This window comes from Phyllostomus discolor, chromosome 13 (assembly GCF_004126475.2).
Source record: "Phyllostomus discolor isolate MPI-MPIP mPhyDis1 chromosome 13, mPhyDis1.pri.v3, whole genome shotgun sequence".
NCBI classification, from domain to species: Eukaryota; Metazoa; Chordata; class Mammalia; order Chiroptera; family Phyllostomidae; genus Phyllostomus; species Phyllostomus discolor.
The window spans coordinates 67,396,068-67,423,885 of NC_040915.2; the positions used below are offsets into that span (position 1 = coordinate 67,396,068).

Genomic DNA, 27,818 nt, shown 5'->3' on the forward strand with positions numbered 1-27,818 from the left:
TTTCTTGGTGTCCAGCGCCCTCAACAACAGAAAAGTGAGAAGGCCTCTCAGAGATCTGGAGGGGAGGTTCTCAACCCTGACCTCCTGTGGTCACCGAGGAACCGATAAGAAACACATCTGCCAGCACTCCTCCCAGATTCCAATCAGTGGATCTGAGCTGGAGCCTTAGCTCCTGCATTCTTCTACTTCCACGGGGGGTTATGAGCCACAGGGTAGGAAACGATTCAACCAGGCCAACCCTTAACTTACAGATGAGAGCATTGAGACCACGTGATGCTAGGAAGAAATTCATGCATTTCTTAGCAGGAAGCAGCTCCTTCCAGGAAGGGACTTTTCCTCCTTGGAAGCTCCCTCCCGCACCTAGAACTCTGCTTACCTAGCATGTGGCAGGTTTGTGGAATGAATGAATGCATGAATAAGAGAACCCATGTGGCACCAAGTTTAAACTACAAAACTGGGTTCTGGTCCAGCATGTGACGGAGTCAGTCTTCCTTCGGACAGCCTCTGCCCCAAGTCCTTGCCACGCCTCCCAGGCTCTGTAATTGCTCTGCATCTTAGGAGGTCACTATTGGTCGCAGTCTGTCCTGGGTGCCCAGGGACCGGCCCTTGCCGGAGCGCACACCTTAGGGAGTGTCCAGGGCCAGGGAACACGTCAGCTGGAGGTCAGGGGCGTGGAGAAAAGTGAAGGCTTTGAGAAGGAAGGCACAGCGCGCGCATGGGCGGGAAGGGCGGGCTAGTGGCTTGGCCCAGGAGGGTGGGGCGCTCGCACCTGCTCGTAGGCGCCAGCCCTCAGAGGACGCGCGGCCAGCGGATCGCTCGGAGGTGCTCATCACAGGTGAGATGCCGCGCAGTGGGCAGGGGCTGGGACGGTGGGGAGGGGCACGGACGGGGAGAGGGCCGAGACCCGGAGGAGGACCGGCACGTGGAGGAGAGCTCCGACCGGGAAGGGACTGGGACTCGGGGAGTTGGGGGCGGGGTGGGGGGGAGGCTCGGACTAGGCACAGGCGGGAAGAGCTGGAAGGCTCTCGGCTGGAGAAGCTCGCGCCTCGTCCCTCCCCTCTCGCATTGCCTGCGGCCCTGGAATGAAGGTGTTGCATCCCGGGCTGGTTGGGTGGCCGGTGCTGCCGCGTGAGAGGAGCTTCAAAGTGTGAAGACCCTGCCGTCCGTCCCACCCCGAGGAGTAGAGAACCCTCGGGCGGCGACGGCTGTGTCTGGCCGGGAAGCCCCGAAGCTGCTGTGTGTGGGCTGCGCAGGACGGTGGGCTTAACACCCTCGCTGCCTGTCCCTGTTCGCTCCCATCCACAAAGTCACCGGTCAGACACGGTCCTGCGGCCAGGAAGCCTGGAACCCACTAAGTAAGGCGATTGGTTGATGGTCTCCTGAGCCATTGTTCTGCTTCGCTAGCTTCTGCTAATGGACCGGTGGGTCTGATCCCAGGAACCAGGAGGTGAGATTAGCAGGGATTGGAGAGGTGTGCGTGGGACCTAAAAATAGGGTCAGGTGACCCTGCCTGGGTCTGGAGGAGATGTGACCCAGCCGTAGATGTAAGAAACATTTGTGTTCCAGTGAAGGAACCCTGTGGCTTTATGGAAGGGATCAGTTTTAAGTTTAGCCAGGCGCCTCTTCTCAGAGTCACGGAATGACCATTTCCTTCACATTCCCCCCGACTCGGCGGCGCCGTTCCTACCATTGCCCTCCTCTTCCCTGACCATTTGTCCCCTGCCCCACCCTTCACTCTGCCTGACTCACCGAGTGGCTTAAGAAATTTACCTGTATTTTTACACTCATTTTAGTGGGTGGTATGGTTTAATGTTCATAAGAAACAGATGTGCAACGCTGTGGCGGGGGAGGGGGTGCCAGGGGGCTGCGGGGAGAATCTCGCTACATTGTGAATGCAGGGCCAGCACACTGCAGACTGAGTTCTTTGTGGCGGAGCCTTTGTACTTTGTAGGCTTAATAATGACGTCCTTGCCCTCTGTTCCCGGTGTTTCTGGAGCAGATATGGAGTTGATATGACCCTTTATCGAACTTGGCCCCTTGGCTTCACAGGAGAGAGTGCCTGACGGTATCAGTGAGGAGTGATTTCTGGTCGTGTGTTATTTGTTCTGGTGTTTTGGGGGCTAGGCGTGCAATCTCCTTTTTTAAGGAGCTCTGGTTTCCTCTCACTTCTTCCACAGGAGGTGGAGACGGTACCACCAGTGACTTATTTCTTAGGTACATTTTTCCTTATATTCTGCGGGTTCCTCCTTCACCCATCTGGCGGGTGTCGATTGTGACAGAGTAGCTGATGCCACTGAATCTCCCCCTTTAGCACCAGTTACTCCACTTGGCGTTTTCCCAAAATGTCTTTGGTTGTGTCTCTTGCTGAATCTCAGCCAACAGGACTTGGAGACAGTCACAGTTTGTCAAGGGCTGGGGAAAAAATGGGTAAAGAGGAAGAAAGACATCTTTCTTATCTCCCCACCACCTTCAAGTTCGCCTCGGCTGCTGTGCTTAATTGGTCAAAGAACAGGTGTTAGCTAGGTTGGCTGTAATCGAAGGTCTATCTCTTTTCCATAAACGCATCTGCTGGTTAAAAGGGAGAGGGGCAGTTTTGCCACCTGTAGAGCCACACCCAGGGCCAAGGTTCCTGTTATTGCAAAACTCTTTATGATTGTGTGTCATCGACTAATGACTGTGTCTGTAGACACAGTTCACTTCGAGACTTTTTCTAGAGACAGGTCATAAAACAAAACCTGGAATATTCACAAGACTGTGCAATAGTGAATGTCAGCGCTGCGATCCCCACACTTATTTGAATCCCAATTCCCTTTTAACTGCCCTGCAAACCTTTCCTGGGGCTACAAACAAACAGGGGTCATTTGAATTGTAGCTGTTTCTCTTTCTCTTGTCTGTTCTCTTGTGTAAAAATAAAATGGGCCCCAAGGGAGAAGGAAACTCAAAAGATCTGTCAGCTTTATGTGACGGAGAGTTAAACTGAAGGTAACAAAGTGCTCTCACGTATCTCCTTTGCAGGATTGAGATGTTATAAGCATTTTCAATATCTCATTGGCATCGAATCATAAAGGGGCTTTCCTGAGTACAGGCGATTTCCACAGCAGCACTGGGAGGGAAGAGTAATAGCCAAGCTCATAAATAAGGAAATTGATTCTTAGAGATATTGAGTACCCGGCCTGGGCATATGCATCTGTTAAGTGGTAGCCAGGACTCGAAGCAGAACTTCTTCCATTATATCACAGCCCCCTCCAGGGTAGTTTGTGTGTGTTTGTTTGTTTGTTTAATTTGGGGGTGAGGAGTTGTGATTTGTTTAGTGTATTTCATACCCACCATTGTTCAATGTAGTCACAAAATTATTGTAGAGCTGAAGATAGCCTTAAAGATTACCAAGCCCAGTCTTCTTGTTTTCCAAAGAAGAAAAGTGGATTCAGGGAAAATTCAGAAAGTACCTTATGTTGTTTCCCCCAAATCTGCTTTGCTGAAGAAGTACAGCGAAAACCTGGGTTTGCCCATGTTCAGACTACAGCTCGCTCTGGCAAGTGGTCCCTTGGGGATTTCCTAGATACGTAAATCAACTGGTTTAGTTTGACTGACTCTGTTGCTTTGGGGGTCTGCGACAGCAGACCACAGCCTCCCCGAATCCGGCACTCAGATGTCTGTAGATTCTTCTACTCTTCCTGTACTCCACGTTCCATGGGGAAATGAGCCTCGTCCGTGTGGCTCATTGTGTTGCTCCCAGCACAGGGCCTGGAGTAGCCACTCAGTGAAATGTGCTCAATGTCTATCCAGTAGTTGCTTCCGAGGTCGGAAGAACAATAGGAATGTAGGTGTTGAGAAAAGGTGACTTTAGTACTATCTGTAGTATTCATAATGGATAATAATGATCTCGTTCGATTAAAAAATCTAGAAACAGTCCTGACTGGTGTGGTTCAGTGGCTTCAGTGCTGGCCTGCGGCAAACCAGAAGGTCACCAGTTTGATTCCTGGTCAGGGCACATTCCTGGGGTTTGAGCCAGGTTCCTGCTTGGGAGCCTGCGAGAGGCAACCATTCATTGCTTGTCTCACACATCGATGTTTCTCTTCCTCTCTTTCTCCCTACTTCCCCCCCTCTCTAAAAACATAAACAAACAAATAAATATTTAAATCTAAAAACAAATATGAAGAAACATTATTATTAATTCTAGGTGTTACACGTTATTGTTTGTAATTCTTTGCACATTAAATTCCTCAAAAGATAGAAGAAATCTATGAGATAAACATTCAAACAAGTGTGAGATGTCATTATGATTCCATTGAGCCACAGTAACAGACAACCCTGCTCCAGCGACTTTAGTAAGGCATTTGTTTTTCTGAAGTAACGAGGTGTCTGGAGCTGAAGGGTCCAGGACTGGGACCACTGCCTCTATCCCTTGCACCCCCACCCGCCGAGTGCGGCTCTCGCCCGCACTGGGAGACGGGCGCCTTTCCGGTCTTTCTCAGGAAGGCAGAAGGCACAACCCGGCTGACTCTGTCCTTTTTTGTAATAATAATAATATCTTTCCTGAAAGCCCCACCCAGTCGACTTCTTACATCTCAGTCACATAGCCACTCCTAACTGTAAAGGAGCCTGCGAAAGTTGACCATTTTGTCAGACGCATTGCCAGCACAACAAAGGTGGGGGGTCTGTTAATAAGGAAGACAGGAGAGTGGATATTGATTGGGTGGGCAACTAGCAGAGTCTGCAATAGTACATTCATAGTCATTGACTCTTGGTCTGCATAGGTCATTGGGTTGTTTATTTATTTATTCATTCTGTTTTTTGGTTTACTGAAAAATATGATATGCAGTGGGTCTAGAGGAACTTTTTTAAATTATAGATCTTAATCCCTCCCCAAGAAATGTTGACTCTTTAGGTCTGGAATGGGTCTATCAATCTTGAATAATAAACTGGCACTCTGGGTGATTGAAATATGAGTGATTGCAGGAGCCCAATTTTCAAAACACTGACTTAGGGGTCCTTTAGCAGGTGCTCCTCATTTCACTTCCAACAACTTTCTGCGCCACTCCTCTTGAGGTATTACTTCTTACATTTTCTCTTTTGGTCAACATTAACAAACATAACAGCCTTAGAAGCAGTAAGTCCTCAAGTCTTTATGGAGTCTATGCTGAGCTGCCCCCTAGAGGCAACTATGTGTAATGCTTTAGACTATGTTTTTCTCCTGTTTTCCACCATATTTCCAAACAACGTGTTACTGGCTATTTCTTTTTCTTTTTCCAGCTCTAGATAATATCTGTAGACTTCTTACCTTGGAGGCTGAGGATTTCTCTTCTTTATACCCCATTATTCTATCTCATATTCACTTCCATTTCTTGCAAGGTCTCAATGTATTTTTTTATATATAGCGATGTTTATTGACTGTTTACATTATTATGACTTTAAAAATATTATTCACAACTGTGCCATATGATAAGCCATGGTTTTTACACTTCCTTTCATGTACTACCTTCTTCTGAGCCCTGAAGTTAGTGATTGTTTCATCTTCTTCAGCTGCTTAGATTTTTGAGTACTCATTACCAGCTCTTGTTCAAACTTTGTCAGGGTGGTAAAATTCCTCTCAGTGGAGTTAAAACTGGAGTAGCCAGTTTGATTTCCTTCTCTCTTGGAAACATCCCTGAGCGGGCTCCCATTCTCTGGGACTGACTATTCTTCTTGGAGTCCCTAGTGATGCCCCAGGCCCCCTCTCGACCACCCTGTGAAATGCACTGGATTCCTATTTGGGGTTCTATGCCTCCTCATTCCTTGGTTTTGCTGAGCACAGCTTCCTGAGAAAGGCACGCGGAGTGCGAGGCAAGTTTGTCCTGGAGCTGATAGCGCTGCGGGCTCCCGTGAGGGCCGAAAACCGCAGTGCGCCGTGGGGTGGGGAGGGAAAGCCAGGCTGCATCCAAGATACATTTTGGGTAAATTTTCTAAAGGGATTTTAAAAGAAAAGAGTCCTGAACCTGCGTGGCTCCAACTGTTGTGATTTCTTTTCCCAATCTGAGTAAATATTCACTTTCACACCTAATTTTGTATTTGTAAGTTTATGGGTTTTTTTCCTTAAAGAGCACTCCCAAAATTGTATAAAATCCAGGCCCCACAAGACCTGGCTGCTTTTTGAGACCTTGTGCATTCAAGATGCAAATGTTCTTCCTTCACACTTGGCTGATGGTTTGGCTGGCTAGAGAATATTAACTGGAAGTAATTTCCTCTGAGAATTTTGAAAGCACTGTTTCATTTTCTTCTACCTTCTTAGAGTGCTGTTGAGAAGCCGATGCCATTCTGAGTTCTGATCCCGTGGATTTTGTTTTAATCCCTGGAAGTCTGTAGGGTTTTCTTTACTCCTCGGGTTCTGATATTTCATGATGTTGTTAGTTGGTGACAGGGGTTTTTCAGTCATTGTTCCAGGTACTTTAAGGTCCTTTTCCATTTAAAACTCATCTTCTGCAGCTCTGGGTGGTTTTCTTCTGTTAGATCATTTCCTCTGTTCTGTTCTTCTGAAGCCTGCATTAGCCAGTTAGAAGTTGGATCTCTTGGATCTGTCCTGTTTCTTATTTTTTCTGCACCATTAAAAAAACAAACCTCTTGTCTTTTAGTTCTAATACATCTTCCACCCCTTCTATGAAATGTTTACATTTTTAGCATTATATGTTTAATTCACAAGGGCTTTCATTTGGGCAGGAGCTTTCCAAATGTTTTATCTTATAGCATACTGTGTTTATTTATATCATGGATGCAGCATCTCCTCATATTTCTGAGACTATTAACTCCATATTTTTCTATATTTGCATCTTATTCAGCAGTCTACAATGTCTGTTAATTTTCAAATTCTCTTTTTCTGTTATTTTTTTCTGTCTTTCATGTTGAGAGCTTCATTCAAATGTCCATGTTTAAGAATGGCATATTAAAACAAAAAAAGAATGGTGTGCTGGAACACTGTTTGTAGAGCGGTGAGCTCCATTGCAGGGTGCCCAAGCAGAGCGAGGTTTTTGGTGGTTTACCCTCATGTCTCCAGCAGCTTTCTAGTATGATCAGTTTTTCATTAGAAAGGCCCCATCCCTAGCCATTTATTCCTGTTTGAGAAAAGGCCACTAATAACTTAGATTTATTTAGTACATCATTTGTTTCCTAGTAGAGGTTCTTGTTTTAAGGCAGGTGAGTGGCAGTCTCGGGTTCAAAGTCAGAATTCTGTTCTCGACTCTGCCCACTTGGAAGCGCTGGTGCCTCTGTGCCCCTCTGTGTGTCTTTTTTCTGTCCGTGGCATGGAGGCCGTCAGAAAGCTTCCGTAAAGACTGTTCCCTTCTATTAAAAAGAGAGAGAGAGAGAGAGAGCCCTGACCAGTGTGGCTCAGTTGGTTGGATGTCATCCAGTCATCAAAGGTCGCTGGTTTGAGTCCCAGTCAGGGCACATGCCCAGGTTCAGTCCCCAGTCTGGGTGCCTGGGAGAGGCAACTGACTGATGTTTCTCTCTTGCACTGATGTTTCTCTCCCTCTCCTTCTCCCTCTCTTCCCCTCTCTCTAGAATCAATAGAAATACAAATAAAAGAGTCTGGAAGGGAATTTCTGTCCTTGAAGTTCACTGTGAAATCCGTATCATTTTTCCTTCCTGCGCCCTGACTTGTGATCATCAGACCATGAGGCTGATTCATCACTTTTTGCTGGGAGAGTTTTAGATCACATGACTACGCCAGACGATATGTGTTACAGGAACGATTCCTGGTGTAGCTTTCAAAGACCTCTTAAGTGAAAAGCCTGAGCACTAGCTACCAGATGTTCTGTTGTTGGCTTTTCCTTCTCAGGCACCTTCTAAGAAAACTTACAAACTCCTTGAAGGCTGGGTTCAGTCTTGTTATCTCTGTTCCTCTATCATCTAGATTCTAGGTCCAAGAACAATGCCTGATACATAATAAGCACTGGTTAAATGTTGCTTGAATTAAATAGACTCCATTATCCACTTTAAATTAGGTCTTCCTACTTGTCCCCTTGCTGTTTCTTCTGTTTCTTCTCTATCATTTTTTAGAGATTTGTTTGTTTGTTTGTTTGTTTTTAGAAAGAGGGGAAGGGAGGGACAAAGAGATGGAGCAAAACATCAATGTGCCCCAGATAGGAATTGAACCAGGACCTTAGGGCCCTTGGAGCAATGCCCAGCCCACTGAGACACACCAGTCAGGGCTCTTCTCCATCTTTCTTTGTCACTTCCTCTTGGATGATATGACCTCATTCTCAAAGTTGATGTGTGCAACAGCTCTAAGAAAACACACTAGGAAGTTCTCAACTACCAGGACTCCAGGTACAATTTCCAGCAGTGAAATCTCCCCATATTAGTCTGTTAAAGATGTAATAATGTCTTAGGTTATCGCCAAACACCCTACATCTAGTCCTATCTTTAACCACAGTTCTATCTGGAATCTTTTCTTTCCTCGTGTTCCACACCTCACCTCCACTTCCTTCTACTCGCTTTGACCTGGCCCCTGCTCTGATCCAAGCCTTCTCCTTGTTCTATTTGACACAGTTTTCCTGCCTCCTCCCCCCTGCCTTTATCCCACCTCTGGAATAGTTTGTACAAAGCACAGTGATGCACTAATTTCAGGAGACCTGCCCTGCCTATCAGGCAGACACCTTTTCACACCCAGTCCAAGCCCAGGGTGAAAAATCTCGCTCTTCCGGCTGTTTCTGAGATTGTTTCTATGCTTTGGTCTTACTGGGGCTGTTTATTTTTATGTGGAAGGCTCTAGACAATTAAACTCAATGTAAAGCAACAATCTGTTGATTAGTGTTTCTCAAGTGCTACCACGACGTGGGGGCTTGGAGGAGAGCAGCCTGGAGGAAGCTGAGGACTCTCTCAATGCTTAAAAATGTATGCTGCCCCCAGATACATCCCTGCCTATTTTAACATGAAAAAAATCATTTTCCCCAAAATCTTCACCTGAAATTGATACTCCAGGATGCTATTCTATATTGGTCTTGTGATTTCAGATATTCCTTTGCCTACCCATACACCAGTCTAAGAGCATAATACTAGACGATCTTTCAAAGACTCGTGTAGCTCTAAAAAGTAGATGAAAAAGTAATGGTAGCAACAACCTTACTAATGACCGGATTTAGGAGATAGTTTCCTCATGATTCGGGATTAAGGCTAAGCCGCATCAGGTCATGTCAGATGAAGAACTATTATTATATGTCAAGCTAAGCCATAGGAAGTTTAAGATGAAGCAGATAAGGTCTACTTTTGAGGAGCCAAAAGTCTAGTGAGTAAGACATGGAGATGTGTAATTGTAATATGACAAGGTAAGTAAGTGATGAAATCGGGCTATATATAAAGTACCGTGGCAGCACAGAGGTGGGGCTCCTGGCCCATCCCACCGTTTCCCGAGGGCTTTCTGTAGGAGACAAGGCGCACGTATTGGAAACCGAGTAAAGGCGAACCCGGGGGAGATAATGGACAAGAACATACCAGGTGGAGGCGGTAGCATGAGCAAGGTGAGGCCTACTAAGACAAGATTTTAAAGATGTCTACTGGATGAAGCAATATGGAAGGCACTTGTTGACACCCACAGATACAATTTCATAGCAGAACTTGACTAGAACGCAGGCCAACTCAGTGTGGCGGTGGGGAGGGAGGACTGAGCAAAAACAGGAATTGTGTTTCTAGGTTTTTTTCAAGAAACTCAACCGATTTTGACAATATGTTGTTGCATTATACAAAATCACCAAAATTCTCTCTATCCAAAAAAAACTTCACTCCATGTAATTGAGTTTAATATTTCATGATGTTCCAAATAGCTTCTAACGTTAGAAAATTTTTTCATTATCTATAAATAAACCTTTGGTCAAAGGTTTTTATTGACTCTTGACTAGGGGAGATGGTAAGACAAAGATCCACATGTTTTGAATAAATGTACAAAGTTTCAAAATTTGCAAAGTTCTATTGCTTGGCGATCACAGATGCAGTAAACAGCTGCAGTAAACAATGTAATAAACAGATGTAGTAAACAGTGCAGTGTGGAGTAACACGGTGGCAAGTGGATGCTGAACACACAGTTCAAGATGATGGTTACTTCTTAGGGGGAAGTTTTGGGGGAGGAAATCAAAGAGGGTCAACAGGAAGCTCCAAAGATGTTAATAGGGTTCTATGTCTTAATCTGGGTCCCTTTTGGGACACAGTTGTTAAATTATTCTTTATACCTTTGATGTACATTAGTTATATTGTTTTATGTTTGAAATAGTACACAGGAAGAGAGATAGGTGGTGGCTCTTAGGAGATCCAGGGTCAATGTCGATATTTGTTTCTTACATTTTGTGTAACAAAGTCTTAGGCTTAGTTGTAGTTGAAGGGAAGAGGCAATAAAGGGTGGGAGACATTCAGCATCGACGGAAGTGGAGCCCAGAGGGCACAGGCGCGGCGGGTGCAACCAGAGGCACCGCTGAAGGAGGGACTGGCCTGCAAGAGGAGCAGTGACTCTGAAGAGAAGAATGGGTGTGGATACGTATGAATTTGTAGGTGAGGAAGAGGAAATTGAGGTGAGTGATGCCTTATAGTTTCCATTATGTTAATGAGTGGGAGGAAAGCTTCACCCAGAGTTCAGTGAACTCAGGTTAAGGGAATGATGAGTTTCCAAACACCGGTCTATGGGAGATGGACGGAACAGCTTGCACGTGACAAGGGCTGGTGAGTGAAGCGGAAGGCCCAGCATCTGTCTTGTTTGCCTATTCGAGTGCTGAACAAGTGCACTAAGAGGAGAGAAAGAAGGAAATGCATATTAAACCTTTTTCCCTTGCTCCTTGAAAAGTCAGCCAACCTGTCAAGTCCAGCGAAGCCCCTTTTGCTCTCACTGGTGCCCAGGTGGCACCCGGGAACTGCTTCTTTGCTGCTGATTCCACACACTGCATTCCATCACACCCCTCCCCTGCCACCGCCATGCCTGAACTTACTCTAAGCTCTTTTCATTTTTCCTTTCATTTCATCTTTGTAATGCGATAGGAGCAAAGAAAGAAAGGTATTTTAGAACTAGAAAATGCCCTGGAGATTATGTTTTCCCAACTACCCATAATTCAACAAAGAAATTATGATCTGTGAGGGCACGTATCTTGCTCAAGGTCACAGAGCGAGTTCGTAGCAGAACTTGGACTAGAACCCGGGTCTTCTAACTCAGAGGCCAGTGTTCTTTATGAGATCTTGAGGTGTAATTATATTTAGACAAGATTTTTTTCTTCAATCTTTTTAAAAATATTTATTTATTTATTTATTTTTAGAGAGGGGGTAAAGGAGGGAGAAAGAGAGGGAGTGAAACATCAATGAGTTGGTCGCCTCTCACGGGCACCCCTCACTGGGGACCTGGCCCACAACCCAGGCGTGTGCCCTGACTGGGAATCAAACTGGCAACCCTTAGGTTCTCAGGCCGGCACTCAGTCCACTGAGCCACACCAGTCAGGGCTTTTTTCTTCAGTCTTTAATTCAAGATTCCAGTAAGAGCGACTAATTTTCATGACAGTGTGAAAGAAGCCATCGGAAAGGCCCAGCTCAAACGCCAGGCCCCTCTGGGAAGCCCTCTCAGATTCCCTGGTGAGAGATACCGCTCTTCCTCATCCACAAGGATTGCTGTCAGTATACGTCACGGCATGCAGTGTTTCACAAGTACATCGCTCTCTGCTACATCATAAACTCTGTGAGTGTAGGGACCATTCCTTCTTCGTTATATTATTTCCTCAGCACCCAGCATAGAGTCGTGTATTTAATACACTCACATAAAGAAAAAAAAGCAGGAATGAGACCATATTTTTGCTGAGGAACCAAACTGAGGAGGTAAATGAGCTGTCGTTCGTGGTGATTTTGTTCAGTAGCATCATGAACTCACGCCAGAACAAGGTTGAGACTATTATTCTGGTCTTACACCTACAGAGAAAATAACACTGACAGTAGCAGCTGACAAATCGTGAAGACAGCAATGGACTGGGGTTGCGACACTGCAGGCCTGTAGAGCAGGGGAACACCTGGCCGGAAGTGCAGGACTAAGCTGCAGTCACGCCAGCCTGCAGCCAACAGAGGACTTCCAGCAGGGTTCCGGGTGCCTCCTTTGCATTCTGCTACTAGGCTGCTTGGGAAAGAGCAGGTGGGGGTGGGGGGGCCCTCATTGTTTGCAGAGTCACAGAAAGCCTAGTCAGGTGGGGTTGGGTGCATTCCAAAGTCAACTCAGTCCAGAAACCATCCGAGCGTTTCTGCTGGCAAGGACAGATTCAGACAATAAAATAACACGCTGCATTCTCCCCATAACCTACTTCTCTACTGACCAAACACACATCCCACTGTCCAGGAAGGTAAAGGTTTAACAGTGATCCCCCCCTTTTGGAGGGGGGGCAGCTACTAAAAGCAAAGGATAGCAGCCTCAGTTCAATACATATACTTCTAAGAAAGAGGCCCAGGTTTCTCCCCTGTGATTTGTGGGTCTAGGTATAAGAGCACCAAAGAGGAAACCAGCATTTATTAAACACTCATCCTAGGCAGCCACAGGCATGTTCGGTTACTCCTCACCAGATCCCTCCGAGGCAGGTGTGACTGTCCCTGACTTGGGAGGGGTGCTGAGATTCAGAGCGGTTAGGGAACTTGTGGAAGGACAGTCACCAGTAAGCTACTGCTTACCGGTAGCAGTGGCCAAACCAGATCGGAATTTGGGTTTGCCACTCCCTAGGTCACGCTCTCTCTGTTAGTGACTACACTTCCTTCCAAAGGAAACTTGAGGAACCCAGTCTTCCTTAGGGAAATCTAAGAAGTAGAGTGCACCCGAACTACGTAAAACTTCACTTATATCTTTTCCAATTCCACCTTCCTCAGGCCCATTTGTGAGATGGTTTAATCCCTTCCCAGAGACTCTCTAGCACGTGGGACCACCGTGTCTGGTTGATCTGAGTTTTAAGGATACTGTTTTGTTCATTCCCAATCTAAGACTGCCTCAGGGGTTAATGCAGTCCGCCCCAGTGGAGAATGACACCTTGGGAAAGAAGCTGGGAATGTCAGGGCACAGGGACTAAGCACCATCATCTAGCTCAGCTCTGACCACAGGGGTGGCTGGCTGCAAGCAAGTCAGGTTGCGCAGGTACAGGTTGCCCTGCCCGGAGCTCCGCCCACTGCGGATGTGGGCTCCTGTTTCAAGGAAGCTTTAGTGGCTCATCCCTCTGTAATCTCTCTCCTGTTTTCCCCGAGCTGAATCAGCCCTCCCTTTATTGTAACACTCTGTGCACTCCGTGAAAATATTTTAAAACCACCCGAGTGTGTCTTTCAGACACATTTAAAAAAGCTGTCCCAGGAACAAAAATTATAGTTAGTAAGGTTGTTGAAACCTTTAAAGTATCTTTTTAGATACACCTGCCAGTTGTCTTTTGGAGTGACTTAGTAATCAAGTCAATAAAAGTGTATAAAAATGTCAGGTGATTGATGACTGGATGAACACAATCTGGTGTTATGGGTTGAATTCTGTCCCTCCCCCCTTGAGATTATATGTCGAAGCCCCAACCTCCAGGCCTCTGGATGTGACTCTATTGTTTGAAGATAAAGTCTTCAAAGAGGTGATTAAGTGGCAATGAGGTGGGTCACTAGGGAGGGTTCTAACCCAACAGGGCAGGTGTCCTGGTGACAAGAGATCACAGGCACAGGCAAAGGAACGGTGACGTGAAGACACAGGGAAAAGACGGCCCTCAGCAAGCCAGGGAGAGGGGCCTCAGAAGAAACGTAACTTGCTGACACCTTGACCTCAGACCTCTGGCCTCCAGACTGAGAAAATACTTCTGTTTTTAAGCCACCCCGTCTGGGGTGCTTTATTACAGCAGCCCTAGCAAACCAGTAAGTAGGGTATATCCCTACAGGGAAGAGTCAGACGTGAAAAGGAATGGGGGGTGGTACACATTAGGACATGGGAACAACTTGACAACACCCTGAAGGAAAGAAGCTACTCACAACAGCCCACACACTGTAGGATTCAATTTACATGCAGTGTCCAGAATAGGCAACTCCAGAGAGATATGAAGTAGATTAGCGTTTGCCCAGGGCTCCGGGGAGGGGGGGGGGGCGGGGAGGACTGGGGAAACGGAGAGCACCTAACCCGCCAGGGTACTCTGCTTCGGGCGATGAGAGTGTTCTAACATGGACTCACAGTGACGGCTGCACAGCTCAGGGAATACACTCAAAAACACTGAATTTTACACTTTACATAACTTGTATGATATGTGAATTACATCTCAATAAAGCTGTTCTTTTAAAAAAAGGATATGGAAAACAAAGAAGAAAACTAAAGGGAAGCAGACTTACTCTCCACACACAGTTTTGAAGGGAGAACACTCCAAGAATAAATAGTGACGTAAATAAATAACAAGAAAAGGAAGGCAGCCTGGTCTCTGCTTCCTGCAGGAGAAAGGGAGGGTAGGAAGCTGGTCTGGAATAGAGCACCGTCTCACAGCCTCAGCATTGTTAAGGTTTGGGGCTGCAGCCCTGGCCCATGTGGCTCAGTTGGTTGGAGCATCACGGGTTCAATTCCCGGTCAGGGCAGAGGTTGCGGATTTGATCCCCAGACTTGGAGGGGCACGTAGGAGAAGGCAGCCAGTCTGTGTTTCTCTCTTATATTGATATTTCTCTCTCTCTCCCTTCCTCTCTTTCTGAAAGCAATGAAAAAAAATGTCCTCAGGTGAGGATAAAAAAGTTAAAAATAAATAAGTAAAGATCTGGGACCACAGAATTCTCTGTTGTGGGGACTGTCCTGTGTGTGATGGTTGGCAGCACCCTGCTCTTGACCCGCCTGGTGCCAGTGACTGCACCTCCATGCCCAGCTGTGACAACCCAAAAGACTTCCAAATGACCCTGTTGAGAACTGCTGAAGAGCAGTGGACCTGCAGGAGAACCTTGCGATATGACGGAGCAGTTGCCTGAATTTTCCTCAGGCTGTGCCATCAGACAGGGCAGGAGGACGGCAGTGCCAGAACCCAAGCACCATTTCAAAGGAAAAGATGTATGGATCTGATGTCAAGTAGAAAAACAGGCAGTCAGGGCAGGTCCAGATCGGATTTGCCAAAATTTTCTCTGGCACTTTTTTGGTACAATTTCTACCATATCAGGCACCCAATTGCTTCTTTGGATTTAATCAGGCTTTTCCATACTTAAAACACACACACACACACACACACACACACTACAGAAGCCTGAGTGTCCCAACCGGAATGTGTTGACCGAGTTTATTTCTGTTTCCTTCGGAGCACATTAGGTTGTGCTGAGTGGAAAGAGCCCTGAACTCAACTGTTCGTCCCTCCCACGCTCCGTGTTCTCCCTGGCTCGCTGCGGGGAGCTCTGCTCCGCGTCGCCGCACTCTGGGATCTGGGCTGACGGAGGAGCTACCGTAAAGACCACTGATAACGACCTGGCAGAGGGAGGTATGTTGGGGGGGGGGCGGGTCTTGAACTGGCATTTGTGTGTTTCAGCCGGGAAATAACAAGTCACTCTTGCTCACAAATCACAAGACCCCTGCCAATCACAAGAGGGCCACTCAGCGTGGTCAAACCACCTGCCTAGAAGACAGAGCACCAGAAATGTTTAATGAACAGCACGAAGTGCTCTCCAAGTACTCTTCATACTGCTTTCCCTCCCTGATCATATAATCGATACCCACATTCGATACGTACATATATATAAAAGCAGGGCATCATCACTGCCACACAAAATGGGGTCGTATTGTAAGAGGTGGTTTCCATCTTGCTTGTCTCAGCCAACGCTACCCGTGGAAAGCCTTTCAGAACAGCTGGTCCACTCTAACTCACTTTTTTTAACGGTTACATAATACCCCATGGTGGAGACAAACCATAATTCACTAAATCAGAGGCACGACTGGGCCTCAATAGAGCCCGGGTTGTCTTTGTGATTTGGCAGTCCCATACGTTGTGGATGCTGTCATCGCAGATTGGGAGAAACTGGCTTTAACTCTTGCCCTGCTGTGAGAGCCAAGTCCTCAGTTCCCCCCATGTTGGAGAGTGCTGGTGGCTAAACGTAGGCAGAAAACAAAATCACTTCTCTGGCTGCTGCTTTTTGATTCTCCCACCCATCTAGATACATCCCTTCCTTCATAATTCCTACTCTCCCCACCCAAAGTACGGGAAAATATGGGCTTTGTTAAAACAAAAGGTGCCATATGAAGTTTTATTTTTAACTCCAGATAAATGGCATCAACCATAATTTCTCCTCTCCTCTACACCATTTCCTCTCTCTACTTCTCTTTAAAGACTTTTTTAATGCTCACCTGAGGACATATTTATTGACTTCAGAGAGAGAGGAATGGAGAGAGAGAGACACCATGTGTAAGGGAAACATTGATCAGAGAATGTAGGTAGGGGAAATGCTTGAAAACAAGGAATACAAGGAAAAGCACGTTGAATATCTGACTCAAATTATGATCCTTTCCTAGGGGTCTCTTTAGACATGAAATGAAAATCTGACCAAACTGCTAGCCTTCTTGGTTGCCAGCTTTAACTTAAAGCTACTACCTCTCCAAAATACTCAACCCTCCCTTCATACCCGCATTCCATCTCATGTGATATCAAAAAGGAGTAAATGTGTTAAAATTTAAAAGATTTGTCTTTGTGGAGGCGCCTTCTAATGTTTTCCTACCTGTGGGTTTTCCTTGCAATAATGTTTTTAACAGTGTAACGCCCACCCCGTTCTGTGTACACCGGGGTGCTCATTCCTTCAGCGTTTGCTTTTTTCATGCTTTTAAGTTACTTTTTAAAGCTAGAGTTCTCAAGGACTTAGCCTATTTGAATGTTGTTATCCAAATTGTTAGAAGTCTAAATTTTTTAATTTACCTTTTTTAGAGAGAAAGAGAGAGAGAGAGAGAGACTGATTTGCTGTTCCACCCACTGGTGCATTCACTGGCTAACTCTTTCACGTGCCCTGACCGGGGATCAAACCCACAACCTGGGCGTGTCAGGGCAACGCTCTAACCAGCTGAGCGGCCCAACCAGGACCAAAGTCTGAATTTTTATTGTTCATTTGAGGTTAGTTATTGCTTTGTGCCTCCTCATAAAAACTGACCTATCCTATAACCTATCCTAACATCTTTACCACATGTTGTATAACGTAGCCAATCTAATAAACAAAGCTGATAATTTGTTATGGAGAAATCTCCCTCCCTCACTCCTCTCCCCTGTGAGGTCAAGGTACTCGGCCCCCAAGCAGCATAAATAAATTCGAAAGTAGCTCTGACAGATAAGATGCAGGCCCTATGGATGTGAATTTCAACTCAGGTAAGAGGGAAGGGTGGGGCCAGGTGTGGACATAGAGGCAGATAAGGATGCTGCCTGTTTCGGGAAGCCCTCACAAAAACGGAGAAAGGCATGGGCACGGAGGGTTTGCAAAGCTGGTTTTTCTGCACTTACGGCTAGAAAAACAAAGGTGTGTAACAGGCCTGACCTTGAGAGGGAATTTTTTTTATGTTGACCACAAAAATTAACTCAAAATGGACCATTCATTTAAATGTAGTATGCAAAACTACAAAACTTCTAGAAGAGAACATAGAAAACCTAGATGCACTTGGGTATGGTGATACCTTTTTAGCTAAAACACCAAAGACATGATCCATGAAAAAAGAAAAATAAGTTGGGCTTACTTAAAATTAAATTTTCTGCTTGGCAAAAGACAAAACTCAAGAAAATTAGAAGACAGCCCTGGCTGGTGTGGCTCAGTGGATTGAGTGCTGGCCTGTAAACCAAAGGGTCGCCAGTTCGATTCCCTGTCAGGGCACATGCCTGGGTTGTGGGCCAGGTCCCCAGTTGGGTGGTGCGCAAGAGGCAACAGACTGATGTATCTCTCACACATTGACGTTTCTCTCCCTCCCTTCCCCTCTCTAGAAATAAATAAATAAAATCTTAAAAAGAAAATTAAAAGACAAGCCACAGACTAATAGAAAATATTTACAAAAGACACATCTGATAGAAGATTGTTATACAAAATAAACAAAGACCTCTTAAAATTTCATAAGAAAATAATCTGATTTAAAAATGGGCTAAAGACCTTAACACTTTACCAGAGAAGATACACAAGTATAAGCATGACTAGATGCTCCACATCCTGTGTCACTGGGGAAATGCTAATTAGAACAGTGAGGTACCACTACACACCTATTAGAAAGGCCAAAATCCCGAACACTGACAACACAGAATGGTGGTGAGAATGTGGGGCAACGGGAACTCGGATGCACAGCTAACGTCGATGTGAGAGACATCAGAACCTATAGAGAATTTTTGTGAGATTATTTGAGCCAAAGTGACGACAATTGCTGGGAAGCAAAACCTCAACCACTTGAGATGATGCTCTGGAGAAGGGCAGTTTAGCACCTCATTCGATACATTACAATCAAAGGAGGAGACGAAAGGGGGTTATGTGAAGTCCATTGGTGGTAGGTTAGGGAGGCCGTGAAAGCAAAGGGGGGGCGGGAGGGGGCATGTCTGGGACTGGATAAAAGGTAAAATCATAAAGACACATTGTTCTTTCCCAAAGGTGGGTACGGGATAGTTCACAGTCAACAATTAGCATGATAACAATGACAACGAGGGCATTTGTGGTCTCAGCTCTGGTGAATCGGTTGTACCCGAGGGGTTCAGAAAAAGGGACTTCACCTTGACATTCCAAAGACGTGTTACCATAGATGCAAAAAGATAATAGAATAGGCTCAGTTAAGGTAAAGATTGACCTTTGTCAGGGAAAATTCCAGTCTAGGACATGACTGGCTGCCAGGAACTGCTTTTAGTTAATAACTTTCCATTTCAGCCCATCCTTTGTGGTGGTTACTTGCGGTCTCTGAGTCTGCAAGGCTGCCTGCCTCGCAGGCCTCCCCTGAGCTTGTCAGGTTAATAGGCGGCCCCTTTTCATCCCCACTGATGGGAATGCAAAACAGTACAGCCACTTTGGAAGACAATTTGGCAGTTTCTACAAAGCCATGTTCTTGCCATGTGATCCAGAACCTCACTCCTTGGTATTTACCCAACGGAGATAAATACTCATATCCACACAAAAACCTGCACACGGATCTTTGTAACAGCTTTATTCATAATTGGCAATTTTTGGAAGCAACCAAGATGTCCTTCAGTAAATGAATGGATTAATGAATGGTGGCATATCCAGGCCACAGAATATTATTTGGTACTAAAATTAAATAAGCTATCAAGCCATCAAAAAAAACAAAAAACCATGGAGGAAACTTAAATGCATATTACTGAGAGATGAACCGATCTGAAGAGTCTGTGTAGTGTATGGTTCCAAGTGTACATGACATTCTGGAAAAGGCCAAACGATGGAGACAATAAAAAGGTCGGTGGTTGCCAGGGAGAGGGTGGGGGAGGGGTGAATGGAAGACCACAGAGGACCTTTAAGGGACACGTCTGCTATTTGCCATGAGGTAGCCAGAGACGAAAGAACCATTTGAGCTGAGACCCAAGCGAAGGAAAACTGTCCTGGGAAGAACAGATGGTGCCGGGCCCTGAAGCAGGAGTGGATGCGACTGAGGGGCCCATATCAAAGGGATAGGTGAGTGGGAGAAATCAGGGAGAGAGCACAGGGCCGTGTGGGCCCTGGTAAGGATTTCGGCCTTATACAGCAGTGATAATGAAACTAATGATCTCGGTAAATGTGTATGTTGTAACCGCAGTGAAGGGAGAGGTGGTAAAGGGCGCCAGGAAGTTGAGAGAGAGTGCCTGACGACAGTAAATTAACAGATGGCAGGGCACACACAAATGACCTAGAATTACGGAGGTAATTACCAGAGAAAAGCAGCAGAAAGAGTGTAAAGGGGTTTCCCTGGGGGGTGAGGAGGGAGGGAGTGTGGGGCTGCTGCTTCTCATTGTAAACCTTCAAATGCTATTTGACATTTTAAGAACTGGAAGCATTTTTTGAAAGCTTGTGAAAGTTCTTGATGAAGGGCAGATACCGCAACTGTAAATGGATCAGACACAGAGCAGCCCTGGCTGGGAGCCGGTGCCAGAGGGCGGGCGCCCGGGTGGCCAGGGCTGGCGCAGGCTGCGAGGAGCACCCGTTCGCTCTCATCCTGAGTGGTGGTTTCTAGATCGCCATCAGCTGCTGTTTCCTTCCCACCCTCCATTTGTGTGCAGCCCCACCCAGGCCATGCGGCAAAAGCGATCATTTTCCTTCTGAATGAAGCCTAGATAACACTCATAATTGGGATCCCATAGCCTTGCTACTGTAAATAGGATAAAAGAAACCATTTTGAGTTTGACTGAAGTTGAATCATATTGGCCATGTTTGTTTATACTAGAGCTACATCTAACTTTTTAAAATATATTCCAATTAGGTGAAAATGAGACTGCACATTCCTTTGCATGTCTTCAATCACAGTGAGATTTATCATCAGTGTGCATTATTTGTGAATTGTGTTCATGTCTTTCCTCATTCTTCTGCAGTCTTCTTCCTCACTAATCGGTAAAGGCTCTCTAAGAGAATATTGCTGCCTACGCATTTTACCAGATTAGTGCCCTGCTCACACCACGTCTGGACATTTAGACCAGGCCTTGAACTTAGACTTCCCGCCCCAAATTCTGGCTTTGCTTTTCCCAGGCTGCCTTTTAAAATAGCCACTTAAGAGTCAGGCTCTCAAAAATTTGTGATCTCCACCCCACCACCTTAAAGGTAATAGGTGCTTGCTCCCCCTGCTCCCCGAGATCTGGGGTGGAAGGCTGCCCTTGCCAGCTCATCGCCCCTCCCCAACCCCATCCCTGCTTCTGGGATCTGTCTGAAGTAGTGAGCCTGTGATGCTACTGCCTTTGTGTGAAAGCACTGAAACTGTGCCTCCGATCAAAACGGCCCGTGGTTTTCACTTCCTCAAGGTGGGAGCTTGGATGCCAAGGGAGCTCCCTGCCAACTGTGTGGGTTGCTAGTTCCTTCTCACTCACTAGGTCATAACATAGTCTGCGTGTTATTCCAAGGCCCCAGCTCCACTTCTCAACACAAATACCCACTGGTCGAGACATTGCTGGTTTGCTTTCTGATGCTTTTGATCTAGAAAATGCCAGTGTCAGTGAGTATGTTTTCTAGTTCCCTCCTTTATGTTTACAAAGCCTTTTCTACCCTGACATCACTATTTACCGATCCTCCGGTTTTTCCCCCTTTTATTTGCCCACGTTTTTAAAAGCCTCAGGGCAGCGGCATCCACTTGGCACCGACTCTGCAGAGAAGCCTGCAGTGACGCAGCATCTCCATGTTTCATGAGAGCGAGCGCACCCTCCTCCGACGGCTTCTGATGTGGGATCCCATTTCCTGCTGTGATATCCATCCGCCTTCTTCCTTCGGCCGCCTAACAGCTTCCCCTCTTTTTCAGGCATCCTAGAGCCGCGATGGCAAACTTCAAGGGCCACGCTCTCCCAGGGAGTCTCTTCCTGATAGTAGGGCTCTGGTGGTCAGTGAAGTACCCCCTGAAGTATTTTCATCAAAAGGGGAAGAGGACCCTACTGACGCGTCATTATCAGCGTCTCGAGATCATTGAGGCCGCGATCAGAACTTTATTTCCAGTCATTGGTAAGAACGGGGGCCACCTGGTCCAGGGGGTCTCCCCATCATACCCAGAACCTGCAACCCGTTTTCTGGGCCCTGTGAAATGGATGTTCCCATTGGCGGAGATGAGAGAAAAAGGATTTTCAGTTGTGTGCTGAGCTCTGTAGTGTCAACAGTTAACAGCACATTACATCTTAGCGCACCATGGAAAACTACCGAACTGCGGTCCTGGCCCTAGGAGGACGTGGGTATATAGGATGTAGGACAGAAGACATACTTTATAAAAAAAGACAAAACAGAAAAAAAAAGAATAAACTCATGTACATGCGTTATGAGAAAGCACTAAATGAAGTTTAGTTTTAGGAAAATCCATCCTTTTTTTCCCAGCTGTCTCTCCACTAGAATCTCAAGAGTGAACACCCTACTCGTGGGTACATCCTCCCTCCCCAAATCTCAAGCAGGTATGGAGAGGGGAGTTCATGCCGCAGGGCCAGTGAGAGAGACAGTGGAAGAAACCGGAAAGCCCCCAGAGGGCTGTTGGGGAGGTGTCTCCCTCCACTCTGCCCCATACCCACAAAACCCACCCACTTCCACTTGTTGTCCATTCCCTCTACCCGTGGTCCTCAAGGAGTGACTGGCACCAGTGGGGGCCTTACTCTGTACGTGCATTTGCCACTCACCATCTCTGACCTGCAGTTCCCTGGGAGGAGCTGAAGCAGTAACAGTAGCTTCTCTTGGAATTAGCAAAGGCGCACAGCTTGGTTTGCCTGGTCCGGCTGGCTTTTCCCATTCACCAGCCAGCCATGCAGGCCTCAGAAAGGCTTTCTCACCTTTCTGGAGCTGAGAAGCGACGGGGACCGTATGGCAGAAGTGGTGCAGGCAGCACCGACCTGGCCTAAGTAAAGCAGGAAGCATTGCATGGGGGGCAGGGGGAGTAATCCTCATCCACCAATCACGTCTTGGATTCCCACCATGCGCCAGGAACTCCCTGGCATGGATGCTGAGGCTACAGTGAGGAGCTAAACAGCCTCTGTTCTCACGGGCCTTCCATTCTAGTGTCACCAGGGCCTCCCTTCCCTGGTTGTTTTCCCCAACTCGACCCTTCACACATAGATTCAGAGAGGGGCTGGGTCTGAGGGGAAGTGTCTGGGGAACAGGGGCCAAGATGCTGCCATGGGGGATTTATGTAGGCCCTGTGAACATTTTGGGCACTGGGCATAGAGAGGCACACCTTCTGCCTGCCAAAGCAGGTGACAGGAGAAGCAGCAAAAACTGAGACCACCACTGTGGCGCACCTTCTGGTCCCAGTTGCTAAAGTTGGCCTCTCCTAAGATGCAGTGTGGTCGGAAATGCCAAGATCAAGTGCTTAGGACACCGAGACCCAAAGCTATGGGAAGAGCCAAGCCCAGAGCCCAGGCGGTGCCTGGGAAGAGCGCTCACAGGACATCTGCCCCGACAGAAACACCTGGGAGCTGCTTCCCTCCCTCAGGTGTGCCCGCAGGTCCTCACCCCTGCTGTCTGTCGGCTCAGACCCTGTGGCTTTCAACCTAATGGTTGCCTTCTAGGGTTCCTCTCACTGCTCACTGGGCGGAGGGGGCCCCAGGATGAAGTTATCTGCCACACTCGCCCTTCGGTGACAATGCCTGTCATCTCAGCTATTGGACAGGTGTCCTGTGAACCTGTGTGGCTATGTTTCTACTGCTTCTCCCCCTCTCCCCATGGATCCCTGTCCAAGGAACAACAACAAAAGCTATGCAGGTTCCTCAGGAAATACCCTTGTACTGAAGCAGCCAAGTCCAGCGAACCACTGGCCACCTCCACCCACATCCTGGCTTCATTCATGACTCAGGGTTATTTTTTGAGGTCACGTGTTTGTCTTGGAGCTCCTCTTCCCTCCTCAATTTCCATTCTCATTTTCCTGCAGGGATCCTGGCAGAACAGTTTGTTCCAGATGGGCCCCACCTCCACCTGTACTCGGACAGCCAGTGGATAAAGCTGATGAACTGGCAACACAGCACCATGTACCTATTCTTTTCGGTCTCAGGACTCACCGACATGCTCACCTATCTCTTCAGCCACGTTCCCTTGGGGCTCGACAGACTGGTCATGGCTGTGGCAACATTCAACGAAGGTAATTTAGCGGTAAGGAGGGAAAAAGGAAGAAACCTGACAGGTTGTGATTATGAGGGCTTGGGGCACAGTAGGCCGAACTATTGCAAATATACTAACCTGCCCTGGAAAAATGCAAATCTGACCTTCACCTTGAGCAGGCCCTATGCTCTGGATGGTATAGGCAACATACTCCATAAAGCAGCACATGAAAGCACAAGGCTTTTAGGCAAAGCCACCAGCTAACAGTGCAAACTCTCCCTGCCCTGCCCCAGCCCATACCCTCCCCCACTGACACACAGCAAGTTCTTGGGCGCACATCTACACAGAAACACACAACTTTCTGGAGACTGGGTGGATGCCACCATGCAAGAGTGTGACTCCCTGTGGCTTGGGAAGAGAAACTCCCCACTCCACCCTGACCCCACAGTACTGCAGTCTGGACTCCATTACCGATAGGAGACTCACCCAGAGGCCAGGACAGATCTCCCGATAGAATTCATATTAAATGGGTCATAAAAAAGCATTTTTTAAAAAAGACATGGCTACATTTTATTTTTTTAAGGTTTTATTCTTAGAGAGATGGGAGGCGAGGAGGAGAAACATAGATGTGAGAAACACATAGATATGAGAAACATCAGTGTGTGGTTGCCTCTCACACACCCCCAACTGGGGGCCCCACCCACAACCCAGGCATGTGCCCTGACTGGGAATTGAACCAGCGACCTTTCAGTTTGCAGGCCGGCACTCCATCCACTGAGCCACACCAGCCAGGGCAAAAAGCCTTATGTAATCCAATAACTTCACTTACGTCTGTAGCTCAGGAAGAGTTGAAAACAAGGTGAATGAGGGCAAAACTGAATTTCAAGTAAACACACACACAATTTGTTGTAAATCAGCAGCATTTCACTTACCCATCCTGTATTGAACCCTGCCACAGGTTCTATAGAGATTTAAAGCTGTATCCTTTGCTGCTTACACCCACTTTACAGACACAAACTAAGTTTCATCTGCCTATTGGTTGTCCTGTAATGTTATATAAACTCACTTTCCAAGTACTGAGAAACCTGGCTTTGAGAGGTTCCAGTAACAGAGCAAGTCCGGAGCGCACGCTCTGCCGCAGAAACAGGCAACGCTGACAGCCGTCACTGGCTTCGTGGCAGGTTTTCTCTTCTACCACCACGTCCACAACCGGCCGCCCCTGGACCAGTACATCCACTCCCTCCTGCTGTGTGCTGTGTTCGGAGGGGCTGTCAGCATCTTCTTGGAGGTGATTCTTCGAGACAACATTGTGCTAGAACTTTTCCGAACCTCCCTCACTATCCTTCAAGGCACCTGGTTCTGGCAGGTAATTGTCTTAATGCTGTTTGGGTTGAGGGCCCCCACTGAGCGTGTCCAGGTGTAGTCCTGAGGATGCAGCACTAACACGCCACGTGGGTGGGCTTAGAAGGCCACGTTCCTTACCTTGCCTGCCCCTGGCCCTATGTAACTTCCTCCACGAATGCCCTGCGGATGCCACACTAACGAGCCCAGTCTGTGCGGCACACGCAGCGAGCAGGGTGCATGTTGCCCACCTGCCCAGCCCAGTGCTGGAGGCACTGACACCATCCACAGGTCCTTCTGCTCACCTGTCCGCCTGAGGTTTGGTTTGCAGTAAGCCTCTCCGATAACCAGAGTTAACCTCTCCGTTTTCCTGTGCAAAAAGGTCTTTCTGTGCTAATGCGGGTATGGGAAATAAGGTGCAGGGGAACATCCGGTCTGGTGACCCCAGGAGGGAAGCATCAACTGCAGGGCTGACTTCTCTGTATAATCCACCAGATTGGGTTTGTGCTGTTCCCGCCCTTTGGAACACAAGAATGGGACCAGAATGACCACTCAAACCTCATGTTCATCACCATGTGCTTCTGCTGGCACTACCTGGCTGCCCTCGGCATTGTGGCCACCAACTACTCTCTCGTCTACTGGTATGTCCACGAGATGACCTGTGTCCAATCTCCCTATCCCCACCAACCCTCTGCCCCTGAAGTGTATCACACTGTACCACAGTTATTTCCAGGGGCACCCCTTTTGTAGCTGAGTAGTAACTTCTGCCACTTTGGTACCAACTAAGTGCCAAGTTCTGTGTAAGGAACTGCACACCTACAAGTGAGGGTGGCAAGGCTGTAGGAAGGTCAAGGCCCTGACTGGTACAGGAACCTGTGGGACAACCAGGCTGCAGAGGCAGTTCTGACGGGCTGCAGGCCGGGCGTGTGAAGGAAACACCCAGAACTGGGCATCAGCCCCAGACTGCAGTGCCTACTCTGTCCCCTGTTCACCCCGAGCCCATCACGGATTCCTGTCCCCAAGACCTCGTGACAATAAGATAGCACAAGTGGCAAGTGGTCTCTAAAGCACTCTTCAGAGATAATCCTGTAATTCCTATGCACTTAGTTTGTCCCTTTGGTGCATTACCCAGCTTAACCTGTATCACTTTATGAATCAAATATGCACTGTCACGTTCTACAGGTGGGAAGACCAAGGCTTCAAAAGACTAACTTGGTCAAGGTCACCCAACGAGTAAACGGCACAGCCTGTCTTTCACCGCAGGGTGAGAGTGACTTGTGGCGCATGGTGGCAGTAGTTCTGCTGTGCCGTGGCTGCCCCACCTTTTTCCTGGCTCCAGATTTCCCTACCCAAAGCAGACACACTCCACCCAGAAAGGGCTCCACAGAGGCAACTCAAGGTCACAGTTCCTTTTGGTTCTACTGCCTGGTCAGTAAAATAATAAAAAAGGATGTGGGAGACCTAAGTTTAGTCTCAGTTACAACATTAACTATTAAGTATTAAATCATGGCGTCTTTATCTACCAACAATTGCTGAGAAGTCAGATATGCAATCTCGTATTTGATAGAGATATAAAGGAAATGCTTTAAGAACGATCAGATGCCCTCACATTCTTGGGTGAACAAGGAGGGAGTATGGGGGCTCACTTGTCTCCGTCTCTCTCCTACAGCCTTTTGACTCGGCTAAAGAGGCACAGGGAAGGAGAAATCATTGGGATTCAGCAGCTGAAGTCAGACCCCACTGCCCAGAAGGCCCTCCTGAGTGGCTCAGATGAGGACTGAGAAGAGGCCATTGGTCATAAATGGGTGGACAAGTCTCTTTGAGCAGAAACAGTGAGAGTGTCCCCAGGGGCCGTGCATCCCCTCCGCTGCAACGCTCACGTTGGTCTGCACTTACGCCTCTCCACACCTGCACCTGCTCATTTAATTGGCTAGTCTGTGTGGGCGTGGTGCCCTCCATAAAGAGAAGTGAAGCGAGCTTTCACTGTGGCTCAGAGCGAAGAGAAATCAGAGACCCTTAAAGCTGCAGGACAGGAAGCAGCCTCACGGAGGGTATGAATCCAGCAAAACTCGCTGCTTTTGATAACGTATCCCTTTTCCTCCCAAGAAACAGGTACTTTCGTATTAGAAAGTAAGTGAATGACAGTGCCTTTATTTCACAGATGCAATTCTAACGTGTATTTTTTAAAAGTATAATTCACAAGCTTTGGTGTGTTAAACATTACTTGTTAAATATCTCCTAATTAGAAACTTCAGAGAACTGTAATACCACTGCTGAAAGTGACAGGCCAAAGGTGATTTTTATTTTTTAAGTCGGGAAGTTAGTGGCCCAGCAGGGAGCTGGGCTCAGGTGTTCTGACTCCTCCTAAGAGGATGCTGACAGGAAACCTGTATAATAAGGGGGAGAGAGAACTGGCAGGTTGTGGACGGCCCTGACTTTACAGCTAAACGCAAAGGGTAAGAATCCTACAAAGAACGCAAAGTCTGAACTGGTAATACAAGTCTTGTCACTCTAGTCTCGGTTCTGGTTCTTTTTTTTCTTTGAACTCCTTCAACAAGTATTTATTAAGCAACTACTCTGCACCAGCACTGACATGGTTGTGCAGATTAAGAAGTGTGTGTCCAGCAAGAAATTCACAGTCTTGTGGGAGAGAGATGCAAGCAGTGACAGACAGGGGGGACTCGTGCCATGGGGGTAAGTACAACCGCCATGAGACCGAGGAGGGAGGACGAGCAGGGAGCGGCCCATTGCCATTGGGAAAGCAGTTCCCGGGCACAAAAGCAGTTAGAGTGTTCTCAAAGAGTGAAACACCTTAAGTCGGGGGTGTCAAACTCATTTTCACTGGG

At 47.2% G+C, this 27,818-nt stretch overlaps 1 protein-coding gene across 2 annotated transcripts; it reads left to right on the top strand.

Annotated features, from left to right (window-relative positions):
• The first annotated feature begins 708 nt into the window (after positions 1–708).
• Positions 709–27,486, top strand: TMEM45B (transmembrane protein 45B). 2 transcript variants are annotated; one of them, XM_036014334.1, is made up of 6 exons: positions 709–835; positions 21,368–21,564; positions 23,465–23,671; positions 24,813–24,997; positions 25,468–25,613; positions 26,642–26,753. In XM_036014334.1, the coding sequence occupies exons 2-6, from the start codon at positions 21,384–21,386 to the stop codon at positions 26,751–26,753; spliced, it is 831 nt and encodes a 276-aa protein (XP_035870227.1). In that variant the 5' UTR covers positions 709–835; positions 21,368–21,383. The 2 variants fall into 2 exon arrangements, with proteins under 2 accessions (XP_035870227.1, XP_028384081.1); XM_028528280.2 differs by lacking the exon at positions 709–835 and having other exon boundaries at positions 21,384–21,564; positions 26,642–27,486.
• The last annotated feature ends 332 nt before the right edge of the window (positions 27,487–27,818 follow it).

Bases quoted from the DNA above. Each gene is read 5' to 3' on its own strand.
- TMEM45B (XM_036014334.1), top strand. From the start codon at position 21,384: ATGGCAAACTTCAAGGGCCACGCTCTCCCAGGGAGTCTCTTCCTGATA. The intron at 24,998-25,467 runs GTAATTGTCTTA...ATAATCCACCAG, and splicing joins AAGGCACCTGGTTCTGGCAG to ATTGGGTTTGTGCTGTTCCC. The intron at 25,614-26,641 runs GTATGTCCACGA...TCTCTCCTACAG, and splicing joins AACTACTCTCTCGTCTACTG to CCTTTTGACTCGGCTAAAGA.